Source organism: Armigeres subalbatus, chromosome 2 (assembly GCF_024139115.2).
Source record: "Armigeres subalbatus isolate Guangzhou_Male chromosome 2, GZ_Asu_2, whole genome shotgun sequence".
Lineage (NCBI taxonomy): Eukaryota > Metazoa > Arthropoda > Insecta > Diptera > Culicidae > Armigeres > Armigeres subalbatus.
This window is the reverse complement of record NC_085140.1, coordinates 262,252,177-262,274,623: the sequence shown is the minus strand read 5'-3', so window position 1 is coordinate 262,274,623 and position 22,447 is coordinate 262,252,177. Positions and strand designations below refer to the sequence as shown.

General features: G+C 41.2%; 1 protein-coding gene across 3 annotated transcripts in view; it reads left to right on the top strand.

Moving 5' to 3' along the window:
- LOC134212165 (protein madd-4) overlaps positions 1-22,447 on the top strand; it is an 803,678-nt gene that overhangs the window by 717,876 nt on the left and 63,355 nt on the right. For 2 of the 3 annotated variants that reach the window (XM_062689782.1, XM_062689781.1), the window contains exons 7-9: positions 17,373-17,517; positions 18,255-18,384; positions 18,765-18,963. In XM_062689782.1, coding sequence (XP_062545766.1) covers positions 17,373-17,517; positions 18,255-18,384; positions 18,765-18,963 — 474 coding nt within the window. Of the gene's footprint in view, positions 1-17,372; positions 17,518-17,754; positions 18,189-18,254; positions 18,385-18,764; positions 18,964-22,447 lie in introns of those variants that run through there. The other variant, XM_062689783.1, reaches the window with a different exon arrangement.

Here is a 22,447-nt window from a genome sequence, read left to right as displayed (position 1 = left end):
CTACCTTTATCAGGAGAGGTAGCGAGGAAAAAAAATTAGCGAATCCTGGAGAATTTTTATTACATGCTTCTGAGTGTTCTCCGAAAAAAAAACTTTTGCAGAAATAGATGAATTTACGGAAATACGGAAAATACGGAATTCTTGGTATAAAAATGTGCACAGGATTATTGAATATAATTAAATAGGGGAACTGTTCCAATCTCCATCTCACTGAACATATATTCATCTCAACGGGAAACAAAGAAATGCAGCACCAATTTCGTCGCCTCTTTTTGTCAACATTTGTGCTCACTGCTGAGAAAAATCCCAAAAATAATAAACAATCCAAATTCCTTTCCATTGCTTTGTTTATGATGGGATGAATATCGGAGCCATGAGATGAATTCCAGGAGCAGTTTCCCTGTTTATATCCACCCAAAAGTAAATTCCACTATCCGCAAAAATCAGTTCACGCACTTAAACACTGCCGCCAACACACTGCCAGTTTTCATTGACACTGCCGAACACTGCGGACCATCCAACGAAGCGACAAGTATTCAGCGGGGAAGGAAAGCCATTTGGCAGTAGGCCACTGAACCGAAAATTGTTTGACCGAATATATCATTTGGCCGAATCCCATCTGGCCGAATGAGTCATACGACCGAAAAGGTCATTAGGCCATGTCATAAATGTCAAAACGCCGAAAATGTAAATTGGCCGAAAATTTCAAATAGGTCATTTGGCCGAAATGATTGTTTGCCACAAAGGGCTATTTGTCCGAAAATGTCATTTTGCCCGAAAATGTGATACGGCTGAAAAAATTTTACCGAACAGGTCATTTGACCGAATAGGTCTTTTTGCCGAAAATGTCATTTGGCCGAAACGGTCCTTTGGCGCGAAATGGGTATATGGCGAAAATTTCGTTTAGGCGAACGGAACGTATGGCCGTAAATGTCGTTTGGCCAAACAATAGAGAATGTGTGAAGGGATCAATTTTCAACAGATTAGTGAGAATAAAGAAATGAGAAGTGGGAAGTAAGAAGTAAAAAGGACGGCGCACTTATCACTCCTAATTTCTCACTTCTTATTCCTCACTACTCACTGCAAAAAAAGAGAAGTGAGAAGTTGAAAAAAAATATTTATTTGTTTTTTTAATATTTCACTTTGTCTTCAGCTATGACTGTACAGACTGATAAAAACTTACATATCTAGTTGTCCTAATAACAAACATTTAAAAGAAACTCTACTCACATTGAAATCAAAGCCTTCAACACCGTTCAGAAGCGCAAAACATCTCTTAAGCTGGTTGTTTTGTGTCCGAAGGTTGTACGATGGCGTGCAGTCCAAAACAGCAAACGCTGGCGGGAGCGGCGAGCAGGAACAAAAATATTCACCTGCTGTAGAAGATCCGGACAGTCTATTCGGTTGCTGATTATGTCAAATGAGAACATTGTTTGCAGAAATATGCGTCGTTTTCGTAGAGACTCCAATCGTATTAGCTGGAGCCGGTTCTCATACGAGGGCAACCTTATTGGATTGTTCCACGATAGTCGTCGTAAAGCGAAATGGATGCTACGTTGAACTCTTTGAATTCTAGTGATGTGCGTTTCTTGGTATGGTGCCCAGACTTGCACACTTGCAAAAAGAAGTGAAAAATTATGATCCTGCATCAGTTGTGAGACATCTCACTTCTCACTTCTGATGATGAGTTCATTTTCACATCTCATTTCTCACTTCTCACAATGAAAAGTAAAAAGAGCGAAGAGAGACGTCTCACGTTTTATTTCTTATTCCTTATTGCATTTCTCACTTCTGATACCTGATACGGAGCCGACGTCCTCGTTCAGGTTCTCTACTAAACATGACTTTTTGCTAATCTCTCTTCCGGCATACACACTAAATGTCCAACCCACTATAATCTGCCGTATTTTATCAGCCTGCCGATGTCTGCATTTTTATACACCTCGTGATTTATGCGTCTGTGCCATTCCCCATATTCCATCACGCCGCCAAGTATTGATCTTTCAGCTCAAACATTCCGGGAATTCGAAAGTCTGCATTTTTTGACGTCCATGCTTCATGGCCGTACATGACGACTGGACGAATCAATTTGTCTGTATCTGTAGGCTGCGAGATTTTAGCTGGCTGCGCAAACCGTAGAAAGTCCTACTTGCAGGCGCAACAAGTCTTTTAACTTCGCGGCTAACGTCATTATCACATGTAACGAGTGTTCTAAGATATATGAATTACTCGACAACCTCAAATCGCATCCCATCCAGTCCCACCTCGGGACCAACGCAGTTTGAACTGCCAAGTTTTTCTGCCAGTCACCAAGTACTTAACTTTGACAGATTTTATGATAAGTCCTATTTTTTTTACGTTGGCTTTCTCAGTCTAATTTAATTAAGATGGCTAGTTTGGCATAGCCCGACGTTTCGGTCCCGGGTATTGGACCTTTTTCAAGGGATAAGCCGACAGCCTATTCCTTTGAAAAAGGTCCAATACAGGGTACCGATAGGTCGAGCTATGCCAAACTAGCCGTCTTAATTAAATTAAACTGAGAAAGCCAGCGTCAAAATATCCATTCTACCAGCCGCAATCTCCTACAACCTATTCTTTCAGTCTCCTGTTTTAAAGACACGAAAGCCTCTTCCACTGCTATGCGATCTACACCAATGATGTTGATACCACCCGAAAAACCAAGGAGCATGTAAGACTTTTTGATGATTGTTCCGTTTCTTTGCACGTCAGATCTTCGAATTGCACCTTTCAGAGCTATGTTGAACAGCAGATTAGCGCATCACCCTGCTACAATCCATCTAACGTCACGAACGATTAGGATGTCTCACCGGACATTCTGACGCTTGATTCCAGCGTTGCTCAAATCAGCCTAATAAGCTTTGCCGGAAAGCCATGCTAGCCAAAGCCATGCTAGCATTATATTTTTTTATCTATTGCGTTTATTTGACAGGCTCAGGCGTGTATAACACTTAACGGAGCCGAGACTTTATGATATTTTCAATCGATATCATCTTATTATCAACAGTTAGTTAGATTGCGTAATTTCAGGACGGACTAGGTTGGGATTTAGGTTTGAGGTATTACAGCTGCTCATCCAGGTATTTGACGTCATTCTTCAAACAGATAATGGGCCCGCAAGGGCTATTCCCGAAATTTATCAAGGATTTATCGCAGAGTGAACATCTGGTCCGATGTTGATCTTCCTCTCCCTCTTCCTTCCCTCTCGAAAACCGCTGTGATATTAACCGAAAAGGATCGCTGCAAACGGCCACAGTCTTCTAAACAGAATTCAGAAGATTACCTTGTAGGTGGTATTGAGGAGTGTTATAGCTCGATTATGCTAGCTCAAAGGTATCTCTTTCCTCTCCCAAATCGTTTCGGGACTTTGGTGGATTTTTTCGTTCAGCTGGTCACTCACAACTTTAAGAAGCTCGGCATAGATTCCATCCTTTCCAGCGGCCTTGCCGTTCTTCAGCTCTTTAACAGATTGTCTCACGTCGTCTAGCCTTGATGACTCCACTGCTTGTCCATCATCTTCAATCCTGATTTTATTTGTGCCCTGTTTTTGTCCATTCAACAAAAAACTCAAAGTGCTCCTTCCACCTAACAACCACCCCTACTCGGTTGGACAACAGATTTCCGTAGCTTTCAATGATCATGACTTGCGCCGGTGTGCTTTTTTTACGCATGTTGTTTTGTAGGACTACCGTGCGTCGTCTCTAGCAATGCTTCCTTCTGCCTCCGAGTGTACTTTTTCGTCGTACCACCGTTTCTTACGCTGGTGAAGTTTTTTCTCAGCTGTTCTTACTTCTTTATATCGTTCATTATTCTGACGTGTAGTTGCAACTAGCATGCGGCTCCTGGCTTGGTTTTTCTCATCTGTCGCTCTTTAACACTCCATATCAAACCAGCCTTTCAGTTGATTTCCTTGTGTCACACAACAGTTGTGTGGTACCAAGTACCTCTGTGGCTGTTAAATTGACCGCCTCGTGAACTTGTTGCTACAATGCGTTCAAATTCTTCGATTCTTTCATCGAGCTTATGAGCGAATTGCTCCGCAACGCCCTCGCCCGACGATCGCTGCGTGTTTAGCCGCATGGCTCTCTCACGTCTATAACCGGTGATGCTGGACAGCCTTGCGCGAATATTTGGGCCTCGGAAGGTCCTCACATCTATGACATCTGAGAAAGAGACCATTCACCAAAACATGATCGATTTGAGAACACGTATCGCCATTTGGGTGTCTCCAGGTGTGCTTTCGAATACTCTTACGTGCAAAATAGGTGCTACAGATAGCTATTCCTCTGGCTGCGGCAAAATTAACTAGGCCGTTGTGTAGGCTTTCCTTTCCAATGACTGGACGAAATAACTTTTCCCTTCCGACCTGTGCGTTTGCGTCACCGATGATGAATTCGATTCCACATCATGTTTAGGGCATTCTTCGTAGGTCTTGTTTAGACGCTCATAGAACGCGTCCATCACATCATTAGGTTTGTCGTTGGTTGGTGCATATGCATTGATCAAGCTGTAGAATGAATTTGCCCTTAATTCTCAAAACATGGATGCGATCACTCACCTTTGGCTGAATGACTGATTCGGCTAAATGGCCCTTTCTTCCGAACGACCATTTCGACAAAACGGCATTTTCGGCCAAACAACTTTAGCAGCCAAAATACTTTTTCGGTCAAACGACAGTTTTGGCCAATGGACCTATTTAACCAAACGACATTTTCCGCCAAATGGACCTTTCTGCCAAACAATCATTTCGGCCATACGGTATTTTCGTTTAAATGACCTATTCGGCCAACCGACTTTTTCGGCCAAATGACCGGTTTGGCCAAACGTCGTTTTGGCTGTATGATCATCTTCGGCCAAATGGAATTTTCAGCCGAATGACTTTTTCATCCATATGACAGTCCCTGTCGGCTGTACGTCGGCCAATGGAGAAGGCGTAAACAGCAATATTTTGTATGATGCAAACATATTTTTTTTTTTTTTCTTTCTTTATTTGTTAGGCACTCTGTGCTACTTAACCGCTACTGTGCCGAGATCTACTGTGATATCCTGCTGTACAGATTCCACACAGAATCTATTTTTAGATTTCCATTACTCATTATTGTTGTCGTTGCCAGTCGATCTCATCGTGAGTCCATTGTGTCCGTTTTTCCATGTTGTGTCCATTGACCGTTGCATTGTTCGGTTGCCATTAATCTGGGTAACGTTGGAGGAATGCCTCCGAGAATAACAAGTTGTCGGTCGTCATCAGGCAGCCGTAACGGTAAGGCCCGCACCGCAAAACCCCACCGTAGGGGCTGCGGATACGACGACTGACGAGGGTTTGGTAGAGGGGCTGGGAATCGAGCCCATGACCATCCGCGTGTAAGGCAAACGTGTAGCTAACTACGATACGGGACCTTCCTATCTGTCTGTCTGTCTGTCAAAGTGAACTATTTTCTTCAAGAATCATGAACAGGAGACGACAAACCGTGTTCGGCTTTCACTGTACAGTGAAAAGATGGTTAGTGTTGTTCACTTACCTTATTTTGCGTGCTGTGTATCTGGAGGTAGGGGTAGAGTACTGTAGAGACAGGGAACGAATTTCGTAAGAGCGAACATTGACTTCCGCACGGAGATGGCTGCTATGGATCAACTGCTTGCCGAGATGTCACCAACACTTAAACTCGCTGGTTCTTTTAAAGCGTCATGTTCTGTTAGCGTCATGATAAACAAATGCAGAAACGGTAACTTGACTTTAAAACCTCGTAGTAGATATCTATAGAAGTGCGAGATAAACACCTAAATGCAAGACGACAATATTTACTTCTTAGTTCGTCAAAAATGCTCAACATTCAGAAAATATTATCTGTACCATCTAGATTGTTTGGCATGAACGTTCATATAGAGTAAAACTATTAGAGACGCAAATAATAAAAATGTAAGTCCATTCTTTTTCTTTGCAATGTCATAGATTTGATCTAAAGGATATACCATCTCCACTTTTTCTCGCCCTAACAACTTCTAGTCTCATAGTAGTACAAACATACAGCCCTGTGCCCCGAAATTCTAATGTTCCATCCCACTTGAGAACTTATCCGCTTCCCCGGAGCTACTTGTAATATGTGTAATGTGATGCTGCTGATGCATATCATAGCACTGAGAGCCAAGAATGTAAAGGTTCTTGTCTTTTCACTAGCCGGTTCCTTTTTCTTCAACTTTTCTTCCGCAAATTTCTTCAAGTAAACTTTGCCGGGAAGTGGTCTGGAAACGAGGTCAACCGTTTAGTGTGCCCCCAGAGCTGCCCACCTCCGAGGTTATCCATGTCGACGTCGTCGTCGTGTCGTATTCGTCGACTTCCCGCTCCATTCTGTCCGAGCGGAACAGCGAGGCAGAACCCAAAGTCCCATTCATATTTTATGTCCTTATTTGCATCATATATTCAACGAAAACCCTCCACTTATCCAACTTGGCTAGGATCTGTGGAGGGGGTCTTACTCAGTAAGACGAATTTCCGATGCAGCTGGAAAAACATATCGAATCGTCTGAATGGGTTTGATGCTTTTACGCTATTCAGCAGCTAGTTAGCATGGTCTGACACCCATTTCGGATTTCTAACTACCCTCCTCCGGTAACGATGGCATGCAAAAATGTTACAAGGAATGTGCTCAGTAATGGACTGAGGAACTGAACAGAAGGAGAAAAATGGATGCACAACCAACCATGAAGTGATGATGGGCAAAGTGGATGTTGCATACCATATTGGTTGCATGTGGTTCTTCGGTATGTGACAGAGGGATTCCTGCAGTTCTTTGATATATGAGCGCATTTCTGGGTGCTTCTCTTGCGACAAAGGGGATTTGGGAGAAAATTTCGCTATCGGTTCTGTTTGCATTGAAGACTACTGCTTCTAGCAGAAGTACCATTGAGTCTCGAAATTATATTTCCTGACATAGTAAAACCATTACTCTATTTACTCTACTCTGGTCCACTCTATTCTTTTCTAATGCATTCTATTCTATTCATATTAATCTAATCCAGTTTTATAATATTTTTGTTCAATATATTTGTCTATAACATTAATTTACGTTGTATCTCTTTAAATATTCTGTGGAAAAGCGTCCATTCGACAAAGTCTCAGCTAAAAAATTGTAGCCTTAAATACTTTAAACAAAAGAGATTCCTCTCCAAAGTATTACAATTTTGGCATCACTTGAATTCCAGTAATGGTAAACAACCATTAGGTCCTAAAAAATACACTTGTACCGGAAAAGGAAAATAATAGACATAGGTACCAAACTTTGCCATTTCATCCACTGGGATGTTACTTCTCACTTAAAACTTGTGCCGTTGCGCTGTCGATCAAATTTACGAAAGAATCATGTTTTCTCTACCAAGCGTGTGCGTCGAGACTGTCAACAAGTTTATACGATGGAAATTCGCGAAAAAAAAAGAATAACATCGAGTGTAAAAGTCACTAACCAAAATAACGTTCTGGGCTCGTTTTTGTTGGACGAGGAATAGAAAACAAACCGGAAATCGCATGAACAGCGGAGGCGTATAAAAGATCAACTTCTGGAGTGAAACAAATTCCGCCGAAGACGAACTTCCACAAATGGTTCCGCGAAAAGTGAAGAAGCCGTTCTCCTTTTTGGGATGAAAATGGAAAAAAATCATTTTTGCTCGAAATAGCTGAAGCACATAGAACGTATGAATGAATGCCAAGCTGGAGCAGGCAAATCGCTAAGAGAAAACTCGCTCGTATATAATCAAAATCAATGCTTTAATTCAATTTGCCTTTTGGTGGAACGAGCGCCGAGCGACGGTTTACGAGAGCTTTTTTTTCGTTCAAGCTAAAGGCAATAAAAGTTGCTTTAAATATTCATCAACCTTCTGAAATGAGAACGAAATCGGTTTGCACCACCATGCTCAGCCAGCAATATTTTTGCGCGAAGTTGTTGAATCTTTCAGGAGGCTTCCTATTGCCTGTTGGATTTGAGAGCAGAGTTTTCTGCTACCCTTTGAAAAGGAATGTGCTTCGAGAATGCTAGACTACGGTTTCGGGGCACATAATGTATGAACGAAACGGGAAAACTTTATCACTAAATTAAACTGCTTTATTACTGTGAATCGGTCCATAGTAGACATGAACATTTTTTGAAGAAAAGTTCGCTTGCCAGTGATATGTCAGTACCGGTTGAACGTAACTAACTAAGAAAATTCTGTGTTCATCTTTGATCTTATCAGGTGTGAATAATTCGTGAATTCCTGCACAAGATTTTTGAGGCGCATGATGTGGAAGAAGTTCTCTCAGTTAGAACGAATTGATCAAAATCCTGAATGTATTATTGGCTGTTGTGCAATGCCGAATCAATGCTCCCGCTCTCCAGACCTCAACCCCATTGAAAATCTGTGGGTTTCTTGTAAAGAAAGTTCGAGATCACGCGATACAGAACATCGACCAATTGAAGAAGGTTCTCGTGGAAAAATTACAGAATATCTCCCGGAAACAATTGTAGGAAAAACTGGAAATACGAAGGGTTAAAATAAATAGTTAAAGGTTAAAGGGTTAAAATAAAATAAAATAAAAATAAAATACCTATGCTTATTCTGCGTCTCGTATGAGGTGAGGTGTTTCGAATGAAGTGACAATTGTCGATTCCTCCTATTTGAATTACATTTTGGATTTTGTATCTATTTCTGTTGATGAGTTTAGTGAAAAGATTAGACTGTTTATATTTATATGCATTGAAGCTGGAAAGACATAAACACAGCAAAAATTATTAAATTTACTCAACATGTGAATTAGAAATGATGAAATAATAAATTGATTTAATTTGACTATTCTATGAGCATTGAGCATTTATATTTCAGGGTCAATAAATTTTTCTCAACATCTACAAAAGGCTTCAATGGCTCTATAATTGAACTAGAACTGCTTTTCAATTTATTATTCTATTAGCATTTCCTCAGTTATTAATTGAAAGCATTTCTGTGCCTGCCATTGCATAAGTATGTTTTTGTGTGGTAAGTACAATTAATACACTATGCCTAGAAAGTCGAGAATGTTTCCCACCCGAAAACATCATAGACTGGGACCGATAATCGAACTCGCCATATCCGGATAAGCGATCCTACGCCTTTGCTCGCAAGGCTACTGGACACAAGGAACAAATTTAATATGACCAGCAAGCGTCCTGCGAAACGCGGGTTGCGTATCGGGATTGCGTCACTGGCTTGAAAATGCATTTCGCATAGATTTTGGCCCAAAAAAAATTGAAAAAAATATTTGTAAGGCTGTATGAATTGTAATAAATTTGTAAAATGCAGCGTCCTCTTCACATTAAAAAAAAAATAATGTGATTCTCCAGAATATTCCCTACTTAGAAGAATAATGTTTCGATCATTTTTAACAATTTCCAATGTATAGGGGAGAGTATACTAAATGAAACACTTGGCGGAGCAAATGACAAAAACCATTTCTAATTCTCCAACTGTTACCATGATTACAAACAATTTTCCTTTTTTTGGGTGGTAGGATCTGATACATTTTTAGTTTTTAGGATCAGTCAAAATCACCCAAGCAACCAAAAGTTCGGATAAGGGGGATGTTTAGGCTAAATCAGCTCGCATTTTAAGTAATTTTGTGTATGGTAGAAGCGCAAAAAGTGAACTTTGAAGTTCCGTTAAGGTGCTTGGAACTCAATGTTAACCAAAAGTGAACCAATCGGTTCGGTTAGGATCAAGTTTAAGTAAAATTTGAACTTTTGGTTGCTTGGGCAAACACTACAATGTATCAACCAGTTTGATTTTGACGCTATTTGGTTCTCTAGATTATTTCACAACGGTCAGTAGATTATTTACATTTACATTTATAGAGGAGTCAAGTACGAGACACTGAAGACGACCATACAGTTGTGGTCGAAATGCATATCTGCAAAGATATCGAAATAATTGGAGAGTACTTAACTCGTCTTTGACGGTTTTACAGAGGAGTTTGAACAAAATGAGACGCTTTATAGTCTTCGACAAAAATAAAAAGCTATCATACACTATTCGGTTCATTCCGATAGTAAAACCAATGTTTAGCGTCATTAACCCTCAACGTAACCTTACGAAATGAAATATACTCAATTTATAGGGGAAACTGATCACTTCCCATATATTATCTTCAAAGGGGTCGCCACTGTCAGATTCTTCGAATTTTTGTGATTTTTTTTTGTATTACCCTCGATGTACAAGCCTTGGTTGAATTGCTCCCGTTTTTATATCGATTTTGCATATTGTGCAAGGGCGACCTTTATAACATTTTGGGAAGATCACTCTTTCCTCCATTGGCCTGCTCACATGAGAGCAGTTGTGATAGATTGCCGTTTTACTACATTCGAAATTGAATCCGAAAACTCGTTGTTGTACAAATACATGAACTCCTCTGTTGCGTCAACATTTATTTGATAATCTACTGAAGATACGTTTTGCTCCAACGTTATGGATTTTATACAGTTTCTGGCAAGAGGGCACTATATAACATGTGCGTGATACGATGAAGTCAGTAGTTGTGTTTTTTTTCGCCCGACGATGCCGGTGGCTGTGAGGCCGGAAACAAAAGAACGCTGACTTACACAGCTTACACTTTTTGAGTTTCTCACACGAACAAAAAGCACGCTGAGCCGGACCTGTATAGAATAAATGACATTGGCTTTTCTCCCCATAGCTGATCACATTTTAGTATCCACCATGGTAGTAGATCGAGCGGTTAGACCAGGCCTATGCTAAGAGCTCATGTTTAGCGTAGCCAACACCAACACCAACACCGAGCAACGTACGTCAAATCTAAAAATGCTTAACATCATAAAACATCCAAATTCAGCTTTCTTCAATATGCAACTTTAATCGGGAATATTCATTAAATATGACTAATGAGTTTATTTGACGGTAAGACGCGCGGCTACAAAGCAAGACCATGCTGAGGGTGGCTGGGTTCGATTCCCGGTGCCGGTCTAGACAATTTTCGGATTGGAAATTGTCTCGACTGCCCTGGGCATAAAAGTATCATCGTGCTAGCCTCATGATATACGAATGCAAAAATGGTAACCTGGCTTAGAAACCTCGCAGTTAATAACTGTGGAAGTGCTTAATGAACACTAAGCTGCGAGGCGGCTCTGTCCCAGTGTGGGGATGTAATGCCAATAAGAAGAAGAAGAAGACTAATGAGTTTAATTGATTCAAAACTTATCTACATGATCAATTTTGATTATACTTACATGGAGAACAACAATTTGTCTTTTTTTTTCACCGTGAAAAGCTTGAGCAGAATTTAAAAATAAATCCTGCTCTTTTATTGTTGTGGATATTTTTAATTATCAAGCTACAATCATTGGTATTGTTGACGACTGTTGACATCTCATGCAACTGACAGCGGTCTACCTGCACGCTGTGCCCGGGACATGGTGGCTATTTTTAGGCTAAGGGAGTTAGATAGGGATGTCCATAGCCTGGGTTAGACAGCTCAAAGAATTGTCTTCAACGTCGTCGAAAGTTGCTACACCGAGGCATTCATTTAGTCTTTGTGGAATAGCGTGAGATTGGTAATGCCTTCACAAAGTATCTGCCAAAATCTCATATTACCAGTTTAGAATCTTCTTCTTCTTCAATGGCTCTACATTCCAAATGGAATTTGGCCTACTTTTCAACTTAGTATTCAATTCGCATTTCCTCAGTTATTAATTGAAAGCTTTTCTATGCCCGCCATTGCATGAGTATGTGTCTTGTGAGACAAGTACAATGGATACACTATGCCCAGGGAGTCGAGAATGTTTCCAACCCGGAAACATCCTAGATCGGAATGAGAATCGAACTCGCAATCTCCGGGATGGCAATCCTACGCCTTTGCTCGCAAGGCTACCAGTAAGCTGAAGAATATCTTCTTCCAATTCCGCAATGGCTATAAAAAGCCCAAAAGCCGCCTGGCCAGATTCTAAATGCACTTATCGACTCTGGAGTTCTAAAGCATCTATTTGGTCCATTCAAATTGGCGATTGCCAATAACGTGTTGTAACGCTATCTGACGTTTATCATCTTTCTCTTGCACTCGCACAGACGGAATAGAGTTTGTTTTCATACAGAAACGCTTCCGAAGCGTTTCCGTATGAAAACAAATCCTATCTTTTCCACGCGCGTGCAAGAGAAAGATGTTTAAACGTCAGATAAGATATTATTATAGAGCTTGCTGACGTAAATCATCTTTCTCTTGCACGCGCACGGAGGAGATAGGATTTGTTTTCATCGGGAAACGCTTCGGAAGCGTTTCCCGATGAAAACAAATCCTATCCATTCTGTGCGCGTACAAGAGAAAGATGATCAAACGTCAGCTAGCTCTATAGGTAGTGACTAACAGTTAATTGCATAAAAGCACCAATGCCAAACGTAGTAGGCTATGTTGGATGGAGCTATGAAAGCGTTCACGGTGTATAGAAAACAAGGTAGGCTCATGAGAAAATGACACTTTAAGAGTAACACATAGTTTATCGCCACATGGTGGAGTACAAAAATAAGCATGCTGAGACTCCTGTCATAAGACGAGTTTATACAATCCCATTGAATTCCACCACTTAATTGTATATTGACAGATACGTATTTCGACCTCAAAAGTAAGGCCGTCTTCAGTGTCTCGTACTTGACTCGACTAAGTCAAATGTATGCATTGATATGAAATGACTTCCGTTTTTTTTGTTGTGAACAAAAAGCACAAATCAGTCAGAAAGCCCCTTGGTGCGGGTTAGCTGAACCCCGACCAATTGTCAAGAGCTTTCAATCAACGGGGATCGCATATTTATTGGTCGTTCTCAAGGTCTTTCCAATGGTTATTAATCTACATTGGTCGGAATCATTAATCTTTATAACTGGGGGCCCTCATTGCCGTGCGGTAAGACACGCAGCTACAAAGCAAGACCATGCTGAGGGTGGCTGGGTTCGATTCCCGGTGCCGGCCTAGACAATTTTTGAATTCGAAATTTGTCTCGACTTCTCTGGGCATACAAATATCATCGTGTTAATCTCATGATATACGAATGCAGAAATGGTAACTTGGCTTAGAAACCTCGCAGTTAATAACTGTGGAAGTGCTTAATGAACACTAACATGCGAGGCGGCTCTCTCCCATTGTGGGGATGTAATGCCTATAAGAGAAAAAAAGAAGAAGAAGAAGAAGCTTTATAACTGAAACCTGCAATGCAGTATAAATTAATTTTGCTATCTTTTCGCACCAGGAGCAATAATATTGCATGTTGAATAGTTATGCGGAAACTACGACATAGATTGAAATCGATGGCCAAACATTAGAACGAATGATTACAGTGTGGCTTTCGTTGAGTGAAAGCTATGGAGTGTTATTTTAGCTAGGTGAGGTCTTTTTTCGCCGGCGCTTGGTAGTGAGGCGCTGTAAGCAGTGTAATGAAAGCTTTAGTTTCCACATACCAGTTTTCATACAAACTTGAAACGACTTGTGCCGAATCAGGTTTAAGTAAATCAGCTCAAAGGTTTTCGGAGGACACTCGGAGCATAGGACGGAGTTGAGCAAGCGCGGTGGTGCAGGATCGGTTTATTGAACCACCCTTCTAATAATCTGCTAAAGTAAATAAATGTCTTCATTGCACCAATAAAGCCTTGTTTTGGGTGCTCAACCAACCTTCACCTTTCAGTCTGTGCGACTGCATGGTGGTGAAAGACGATGATTCTGTTTTAAAGACAGCATGTCAGATCTGTCACGGGACATAGCAATCGAGCCTTTCACAAACAGCGATTTTTTAAAGATCCACCAAAAGGCAATCAGGATCTCAACAACATCCTTTCCACCGATCGTTCGCTGATTATTTCTACTTCTCTCATGAGACCACTCAGTTCACGCCGGTTATGAATCTTCGGTTCCAAGAAACAACATTATAAGATTCCTGCTTCAGTGATGAGCAATTTCTAGACACTTTTTGGGTCTACATCTGTACTGCCTCCGTTCGCATAAGCGTCTCATGTCAGTTTTTTTCAGCTTGAATAATATGCAATTGTTCAAATACGTTTTACATGGAGAAATATAGAAATTCTAATAAATTGTTAAAATCTGCAAATTTCTGAAATTTGGCACAATATTTTTCATGTGTATACATCACTATGAAACTATTAAAAGTGTAATATAAAAATGGGGTTTTATTTTTCACAGATTCGGGTTATTTTTGGAAAAAAATCGACGGGATCACGATATCATTGCAAGCGTCTCTTGGGACAGTACCATCGAGCCCCCTGCTGTTCAACCAGTTCACCTGCGTCATACCGGCAGTTCAAGGAGATTACTGCCTTTATTTGTAGATGACCTCTCAATCGTCTATAAAGGTATAGTGATCGGAACACTCACGCCCTAGCGACTGACAGAAGTGTGAAAACTCAAGAATTATTATTAAATGAATCAGGTCAAAAGCAAACATTGAACATGAAATATACAAAAATAATTTGAAATTTGCAAAGAAAAGAGTATTATGTTAAATTTTTAAAAAAATTATAAGAGTTTTCCCAAAACTAAGAACATATTAACAATTTTATACTGCAAAAATTTCAATTTCAATTTCTGCAAAAAAAACGAACAGATCATTGAAAGCCATTTTTTTTCTAAATATTCTAAACTAGCAACAAAAACTCTAAATTTCCCTCAATCTTAGTGAGTTATTCACAATCAAACTCCTATTTACATGAGGTTAAAAACTTGTCAAATGTATAATCATTCGAAATCTTTTGGCGAGTATATGAAACATTCGAGAATAATTCCTTAGAAAGATGTTGTTCCGGCCGGAGTCATCATATAGACCTGAAATTGAAACATAAAAATGAATTATAATAATTACAAATCAATGAATCACATACAGTGGCTGGTTTCCTACCCGCCACTGCCAGCACCAGGCGCTAACGTATATGTGAAAATAGCCAGCATGAGTTGTAAGGCGAAAGACATCTAACGTGGGTTTTTCAACAGTAGGAACTCACGAAAAACTATTTGGTACCAGTTATGTAAGAAGGTGTCCGCTACTACGTCTACCAAATATGTTTTCGATTAGGATGCTTATTTTCGAGCTATTAAACCCTAGATGCCTTTCGCCATACTGATTTCCGAAATTTAACTCCTAGTGTGCCGCTGTAAGCACGCTCAAAATAGGCGATTCATTTATAACAAATTACTTACTTACCGAAACAATCCGCCAACTGCAGCATATTTCGACATTGTTGTTTTATAAGGGCGAAAGTCGCAAACGTAAACATTGACTTTTTTTTTGTGATTTCATGAATATTAGAGACTTCTGGCGGTATTTTCCACTTCCGATAGAAGTAAAATGTAAAATCAGTTATAAAATCGTGATCAAAGTGAAATATACTTTATCCAAATCGTTATTCCAGTGCTCTTATTCGAAACCGTGACTCTGTAGCCGTGAACCGTTGTCGGTAGTAGTAAACCGTTGCCAGTACCAGTGATTCCGAGCCAGTTCGAGACGAAAAGTAGTGCGAAAGGTGATACGCGAAATTAACCCTTAACGACCCAGGACCTAAAACTTTCATCGTTGAAAATTAGGTCGATGCGAAAATACTTGGCGCTGTAGACAGGATGCCTTCAAAAATAACGTATTACCAATATAGTCCACTCTGGTTGATTTAAAGAGACAACGCAGTAGCTCCGCGGTGTCACAAAAGGCAAGCAATGTAGTGAAGAGACATTCCGAAGGGTGCTTAAACGTATGTTTCAATATGCAGTATAACATGTCGAAATAATATGCTAGAAATCATCCCATGACCCCATTTTGATATCTGAGTTTAAAAATAAAATTTTGAAAAATGTAGCTCAAATTTTCCGATATTGTAAAATTAGTGCAATTTTTGCAATTATCGTTCCTCTTGGCTATCGTTTTCAGGCGTCAGTTACCTTTTGTTACGTACGATGGTGTGAATGTGCTGTCTCTTGCCTAATATATGGGGATTCACAAAGTGGACTATATTGTTAATATACTATATTTGATGCCTTCAACATTCACCATGAAACAGCTAGTGCTGCCACGCTCCGCAGTGGAATGAAAGTTGAAGCGGTCCACGACACGAGTGAGCAAGCTCAAAACGGACACGGTTTCTATCGACGAACTCAACGCTGAGCTCGATAACTTGCATCTCCTTTGGTAAGACTTTCGAGACCTGCAAATCTCCATTCTCGGCCTCTGTGAGGACGCCGAGGCCATCGAAACCCACCTGGAAGCCAACATCACACAGTTTATACGAATGACTGCTAATCGAGACAATCGGAATCATCGCCAGGAGTTTCGAATTCGGTTGTTGGCCCGGAGCCGAATGCTACGCTAGTTCCCCCCGAGCAACTCCTTCCGAAGCGAATCCCATTACCTTTTCGGGAGATTACGGAGAGTGGAATTCCTTCTACAAATCCACTCAAACATATGTCACTTACAAGTAAGATAAAGTAAACCGTTATAAGTGGTGGAACGTGTTTAGTTCCTCCACTATTGGATCATGACCTCTAAGGTATTATAGAATGTGCGTTATCATGTCTGAAGTGAAAGTATAGATATGCAAAAATATGTACATAGATAACCTGTATATAAATCACACCGCGATCCCCCAAATAGCATTGTGTAGTAAGTAAGGGATGTGCTGGTTAAAATCCTCTATGATCAAGTTACTGAAAATAATTGGTACGAAAATCAATACTATGCAATTATTTATTTATTCAATTATCCATTATTTACAAAAAAAAATAGCCGATCTTTTTATGTCAAATAGAGCGAATTTTCCGAAATAAAAAAAAATTAAAAGAAAAAAGGCCTTTTGCTGAAAATTATTCGGTCAAATGCCATTTGGCCAAAGGCATATCGGTCGAAAGTTGTTTGGCCGAACACTTCATTTAACCGAATCCGAAAATATTGTTTGGCGGAAAAATAGTTAATGTGAAAAGTGTGAAGTGATTAATGAGAAGTGAAAGGAAGAAACGAAAAGTAAGAAATGTGGAATGAAAAGTGATCCTATAAAACGTCTCACTTCTCACATCTCATTTCTCTCTTTCTACTTCGATCTTGTTACTTGTCACGTTGATAACTCCTTACTTCACTTCTCATTTCTAACTTCTTACTTCTAACCATTAAAAGTGAAAATCGTTCTGAAAATCGCTTGATTTCGAATCTATATGGGACAGCTATGTCTTTATTGTCATTATACATCTTCTTAAAATCTATTAAAACACCCCGAATTTGCCATGACATAAAACACCACTTTACTGAGCTCAGCCACTAGAATAATGCCGAGACATATTGATATTTATTATCCTACCCTTATTCCATTCTCAGCGTGTCGGCTGTGACCTCAAAATTGGTTCAACGAAGAAAATCGACGTCTGTGGAGTGTGCGGCGGCGATGGGACATCCTGCACTCAACCTCTGTACCAATGGGAGATAGCACCGATGTCTCTCTGCTCAGTCACCTGTGGAGGCGGTAAGTGAATTCCGATACTTTATGTTTGTCTGCTGGAACTAGAGTGTTCAGAAAATTTCAAAAGAAAGAGTTTAATTTTAATCTTATGTTTCGTATTTATCTTATTTTGCAGCAAAAGAATAATGTCATAAATTTATTAGTTCTTTCTACCGTGTTTCGATGAGGTTAGCAGCCAATTAAATTTCCTTGGTTACAGAAATCCAGTTTTTTTTAAAACCCGAAATGTTGTGTGTCAATGTTTCACGGGCACCAATACTTTTTAACGATGAATTTTTGGAACACCCTAGCATTCACCCCAGCTGTCTATATCCTTTGATAAGAAATGTTGTGATGATATTCTTTTCGCGTACGGAGAACGTCCTGCACTCAAGCGAATAACCTCTTCAAATGCGTCATTGTTCTGCTGCCGTTCAAGCTTCCCCAAACAACGATGCTGTTCAAGCTTTAAACAAATCAAAAGGATGAGAGCAGTCCTCTTCTGGCCTTTCAGAGCGCACTTGAAAATCCGAAGTCTGATTGCTTTATTGTTGGAAGAATACTTTCTTTTCTGCAGTTTGTTTGACCGTTCCGAGAATCCTTTCTTCTACGGGCTCGACACACTTGAATCGAAATACGATTATTCAAGAGAATCTTCAATACGCTATTAAGCTGATGAATTTTCAATAGCTGCGGTGCTTTGTTTTTTTTTATTCAAACCGACGAGAAGCTAATTTTTCCGTTTCTTATTTTTCTTCTAGGATACAAAATGGCGATGCCCACCTGTAGGAACCGAGTGACAGGAGTAGACGTAGAAGAATCCTTGTGCAATGCCTCGTCACGACCAGAGCCCACTGTTGTCCAGTGTAACACGCACCTCTGCCCACCCAAGTAAGACATGCATTAATGGGATCGGGGAGCCATCACCAACTTTTGATGTATTCAAAAAAGGGAGATGTATTTTAAAAACCATATAATAGAACTAACTAATTAACATGCACTAGGAGTGGTTTGGTATTTGAATGGGAAGCACTTCTTCGAAAATCACCTTCGACAGGCGCCCTATGCGATACAAAAAAAGTCAATAAGTACTTAAAAATGAGGGAAAATTCATTGAAAACAAAATATTTTCATGGAAATTTTTGCTTTCCATTCAATCTGGATGCCGAAATGGCTTTCCAAAATAGTGCAACCGGTCGAAACCATTCACGCATACTGAATACCTGGATATTAATATCGTCCATGTGCTTTGCACGTTTTGCTCTTTCCAGATGGGTGACCGACGAGTGGCGACCTTGCTCCAAATCCTGCGGAGGTGGCATCCGAGAGCGGGTGGTTGTCTGCGCCGAGGAGAGTAACGGTGCTAAAAACAAAGTCCCGGATGAGGCTTGCCGGGGCGTTCGACCGAAAAGTCAGGAAACGTGCAACGTTCAGGAGTGCCCCAAATGGGTAGCTGGCGAGTGGAGTGGGGTAAGTAAAGGAAGAGGGGCACGGATTTGCATTTTAGACGATTTCGAAGTATTTCATGGATGCTAATCAATACGTACTAAACATAGAAACCAAATTTATTTAGTTTGGAACTCAGTTAGGTGAGACAGATTCAGAGAAATCGTGATACAAGCTGAAAACAAATATAAAATATTAACACGCAGAGGTACAAATTGATGTAATAGGCATATTATTTTTAAGGTAAATTTCCGCCAAATTAGGCGTGAATATATTTATTTGCATACCTCTCTCTTTGGAACAGTGACGGGAAATGTCATATCGATGTCATGGGACTAACTTGCTAATAACTTTTCTCAGAAGTCATTTACAATTATGTTTTCCATATAAACATGTAGCCCTCAAATGACCCGAAAACTTTTTCTAATAGGTAATTTCTCTAAATATGATATTGGCGGCGTGAGAGCCGAATTAGTGTCAGATGACATTAATGTCATGACATTCCGTGACATTTTTTTAATCTCGCTCTCATGGCTTACACTTTGTATTTAGAACAATGATCTGTTCGACAAAGTTCTAGGACCCTTTAAGTACTACATTGTAATAAAAAAATCCGAACTGTAAATAACTTTTGGAAAAAGTTATTACGAAATTAGTAATAGCAATGCCATGACATTTTTTTGACATTTCCCATCACTGCTTTGAAAACGTAGAGATGGAATATGCATCACCACACCATATCATTGGCTCGTCACATCACACTGCAATCATTTTATAGGGAATACGGTTCAAACGTTGGCCTAATATGCTGCGGTTGAGCACATGTATGGTTATACATATTTATGTATTGTAGTTTCAACCAAAGCTATTCCACCAGGCTTGCTTACTTTTGGTTTTGACGCCAAACCGTGGTTTGTCCACAATATCTCATTTAAACCAGCGAAAGTCTCGAGCAAAATGGACAAAATGTTGACCCATTGTCCCCCCAACGGTTATCAGATGTTGTTTATATTACAAGCAATTTTGCTTGAGATGAATAAAGACGGCATACAAACAAATGGAGAAAATCAAAACATCTTATTGAGTGTGAATTCTAATTGATTGCATGAAAGATGCTATAATGATTGCATGCTTGTTTTCAACGCTGGCTGCCTGCAATGAAGTTTTATGTTTGGTACGTGCGTTTGACTCCACTCCTCTCTATATCAATCAACTGTTGTGAATCCTTTCAAAACTCTCTCGTGTTTCAACTTCCCAAGTTGCAAAAATACTTTTTTTTGTATCATATTCTTCTTCTTCTTCTTGGCATTACATCCCCCACTGGGACATTGCCGCCTCGCAGCTGTTTATTAAGCACTTCCACAGTTATTAACTGCGAGGTTTCTAGGCCAAGGTACCATTTTGCATTTGCATCATGAGGCTAACACGATGATACTTTTATGCCCAGGGTAGTCGAGACAATTTCCAATCCGAAAATTGTCTAGACCGGCACCGGGAATCGAACCCAGCCACCCTCAGCATGGTCTTGCTTTGTAGCCGCGCATCTTACTGCACAGCTAAGAAGGGCCCCATTTTGTATCATATTACGGATGAATATACTTTTCGGTTTTTACCATTTAACAGATAAAATGTTCAATACTTTTACGGGCAGCAGGGACTATGTCCAAGGGCTTGACGATCCCTCCCCAGGCCATCTGCGTGTTGTGGGGCTTGTCTAGGATGTGGTGGGGTTTGACAGTGGGCCCTCCCAAGTAACATTTCGGTTTAATGCTGGTTTTATAACACTCTTGTAGAGTAAATTATGGTCTCCAAGAGCGTTTTAAAACTTAGAATGTTACTTGGGCTGTTAAATTCCTATAAAAAGCTGCATGTATCCGCTAGTAGACCCCACCAAAGCGACAGTGTGCCGCTCAAAGCGCACAAGCCCAAGTCCTGGTGTTAGGACAGGAGGTTTTCGCAGGCCCAATAAGCCGCCTGGAAACCAATAATTGAGCAGTTGGAAGAATGTGAGCAGTTAGTGGAAGAGAAGAATGCAGCATGGGCGAGGTTGTTGCAACACCGCACGAGGGCGAACGAGGCACGATATAAACGGGCGCGGAATGGATAAAACTCGATTTTCCGGAAGGAAAAGCGCCAGCAGGAAGATCGAGACCGTGAAGAGACGGAGGAACTGTACCGCGCTAATAACGCACGAAAGTTCAATGAAGTTGAACTGTTCACGTAAGGGCCACGTGCCACAGCCCGATATGTGTAAGGACATAAACGGGAACCTTCTTACAAACAAGCGTGAGGTGATCTAAAGGTGGCGGCAGCACTACGAAGAGCACCTGAATGGCGATATGGCAAACAACGCTGGCGGTATGGTAATGAAGCTAGGAGCACGCGCGCAGTACATGCGACTTCCGGCTCCGAATCTTCAGGAAATCCAGGAGGAGATCGGCCGGCTGAAAAACAACAAAGCCCCTGGAGTTGACCAACTTCCAGGAGAGCTGTTTAAACACGGTGGTGCGGCACTGGCTAGAGCGCTGCACTGGGTGATTACCATGGTTTGGGAGGATGAGGTTCTGCCGCAGGAGTGGATGGAAGGTGTCGTGTGTCCCACGGATTTTATGCCGCCGACTAACACAAATTGCAAGGGAGTTCGTGGGGCAGTACCAGGCGGGATTTATGGGTGAACGCTCTACCACAGACCAGGTGTTCGCCATACGTCAGGTATTGCAGAAATGCCGCGAATACAACGTGCCCACACATCATCTATTTATCGACTTCAAAGCCGCATATGATACAATCGATCGGGACCAGCTATGGCAGCTAATGAACGAAAACGGATTCCCGGACAAACTGATACTGTTGATCAAGGCGACGATGGATCGGGTGATGTACGTAGTTCGAGTTTCAGGGGCATTCTCTACGGGGCAGCAGGGACTTTGTCCAAGGGCTTGACGACCCCTCCCCGTGGCCACTGCGAGTTAGACCGGGACCATCGTCCCTAACCCCTAAGCCCAAGGCGTCAAGCGACCCGTGCCGAGGGGATGCATGGCCAGGGGGTGAAATAATAAGCTAGGCCTTTAACGGAGCCTGTGGGGTACCTGGGCACCCTCCACAGTAATTGTCCCTTACCGCGTCATGCTGGGCTCTGGCGTGGTGGACCTCTTTTCCCGAGCAACTCGTGGGACCAAAATGGAAAATCAAGTCAATTCTTCAATTAGTGGTAGTAGTGTAGGCGACAACCCCTTCGCAAGAGGTGGGTTGTTCAGGTCTCCGCCTAGGAGGCCAGAGGCAATAGTCGGCAGCTCAGTGCGCAGCGCCAGCGTGGGTCACTCAACCTTCCTCTCGACTATAAAAACGCCGGTAGGGGTTATTGACGGCCCATGGCTTGTGGAGGCGATGAACCGCAAACGCGATGGGCTTTCGGCCTTCGAGGTGGCGACGGAACAGCTGGACGCCATCATCGACTTTGCGTCATCGAAGCATAATATCAGCAAGGACCTCAAGAGGAGCTTGCAGA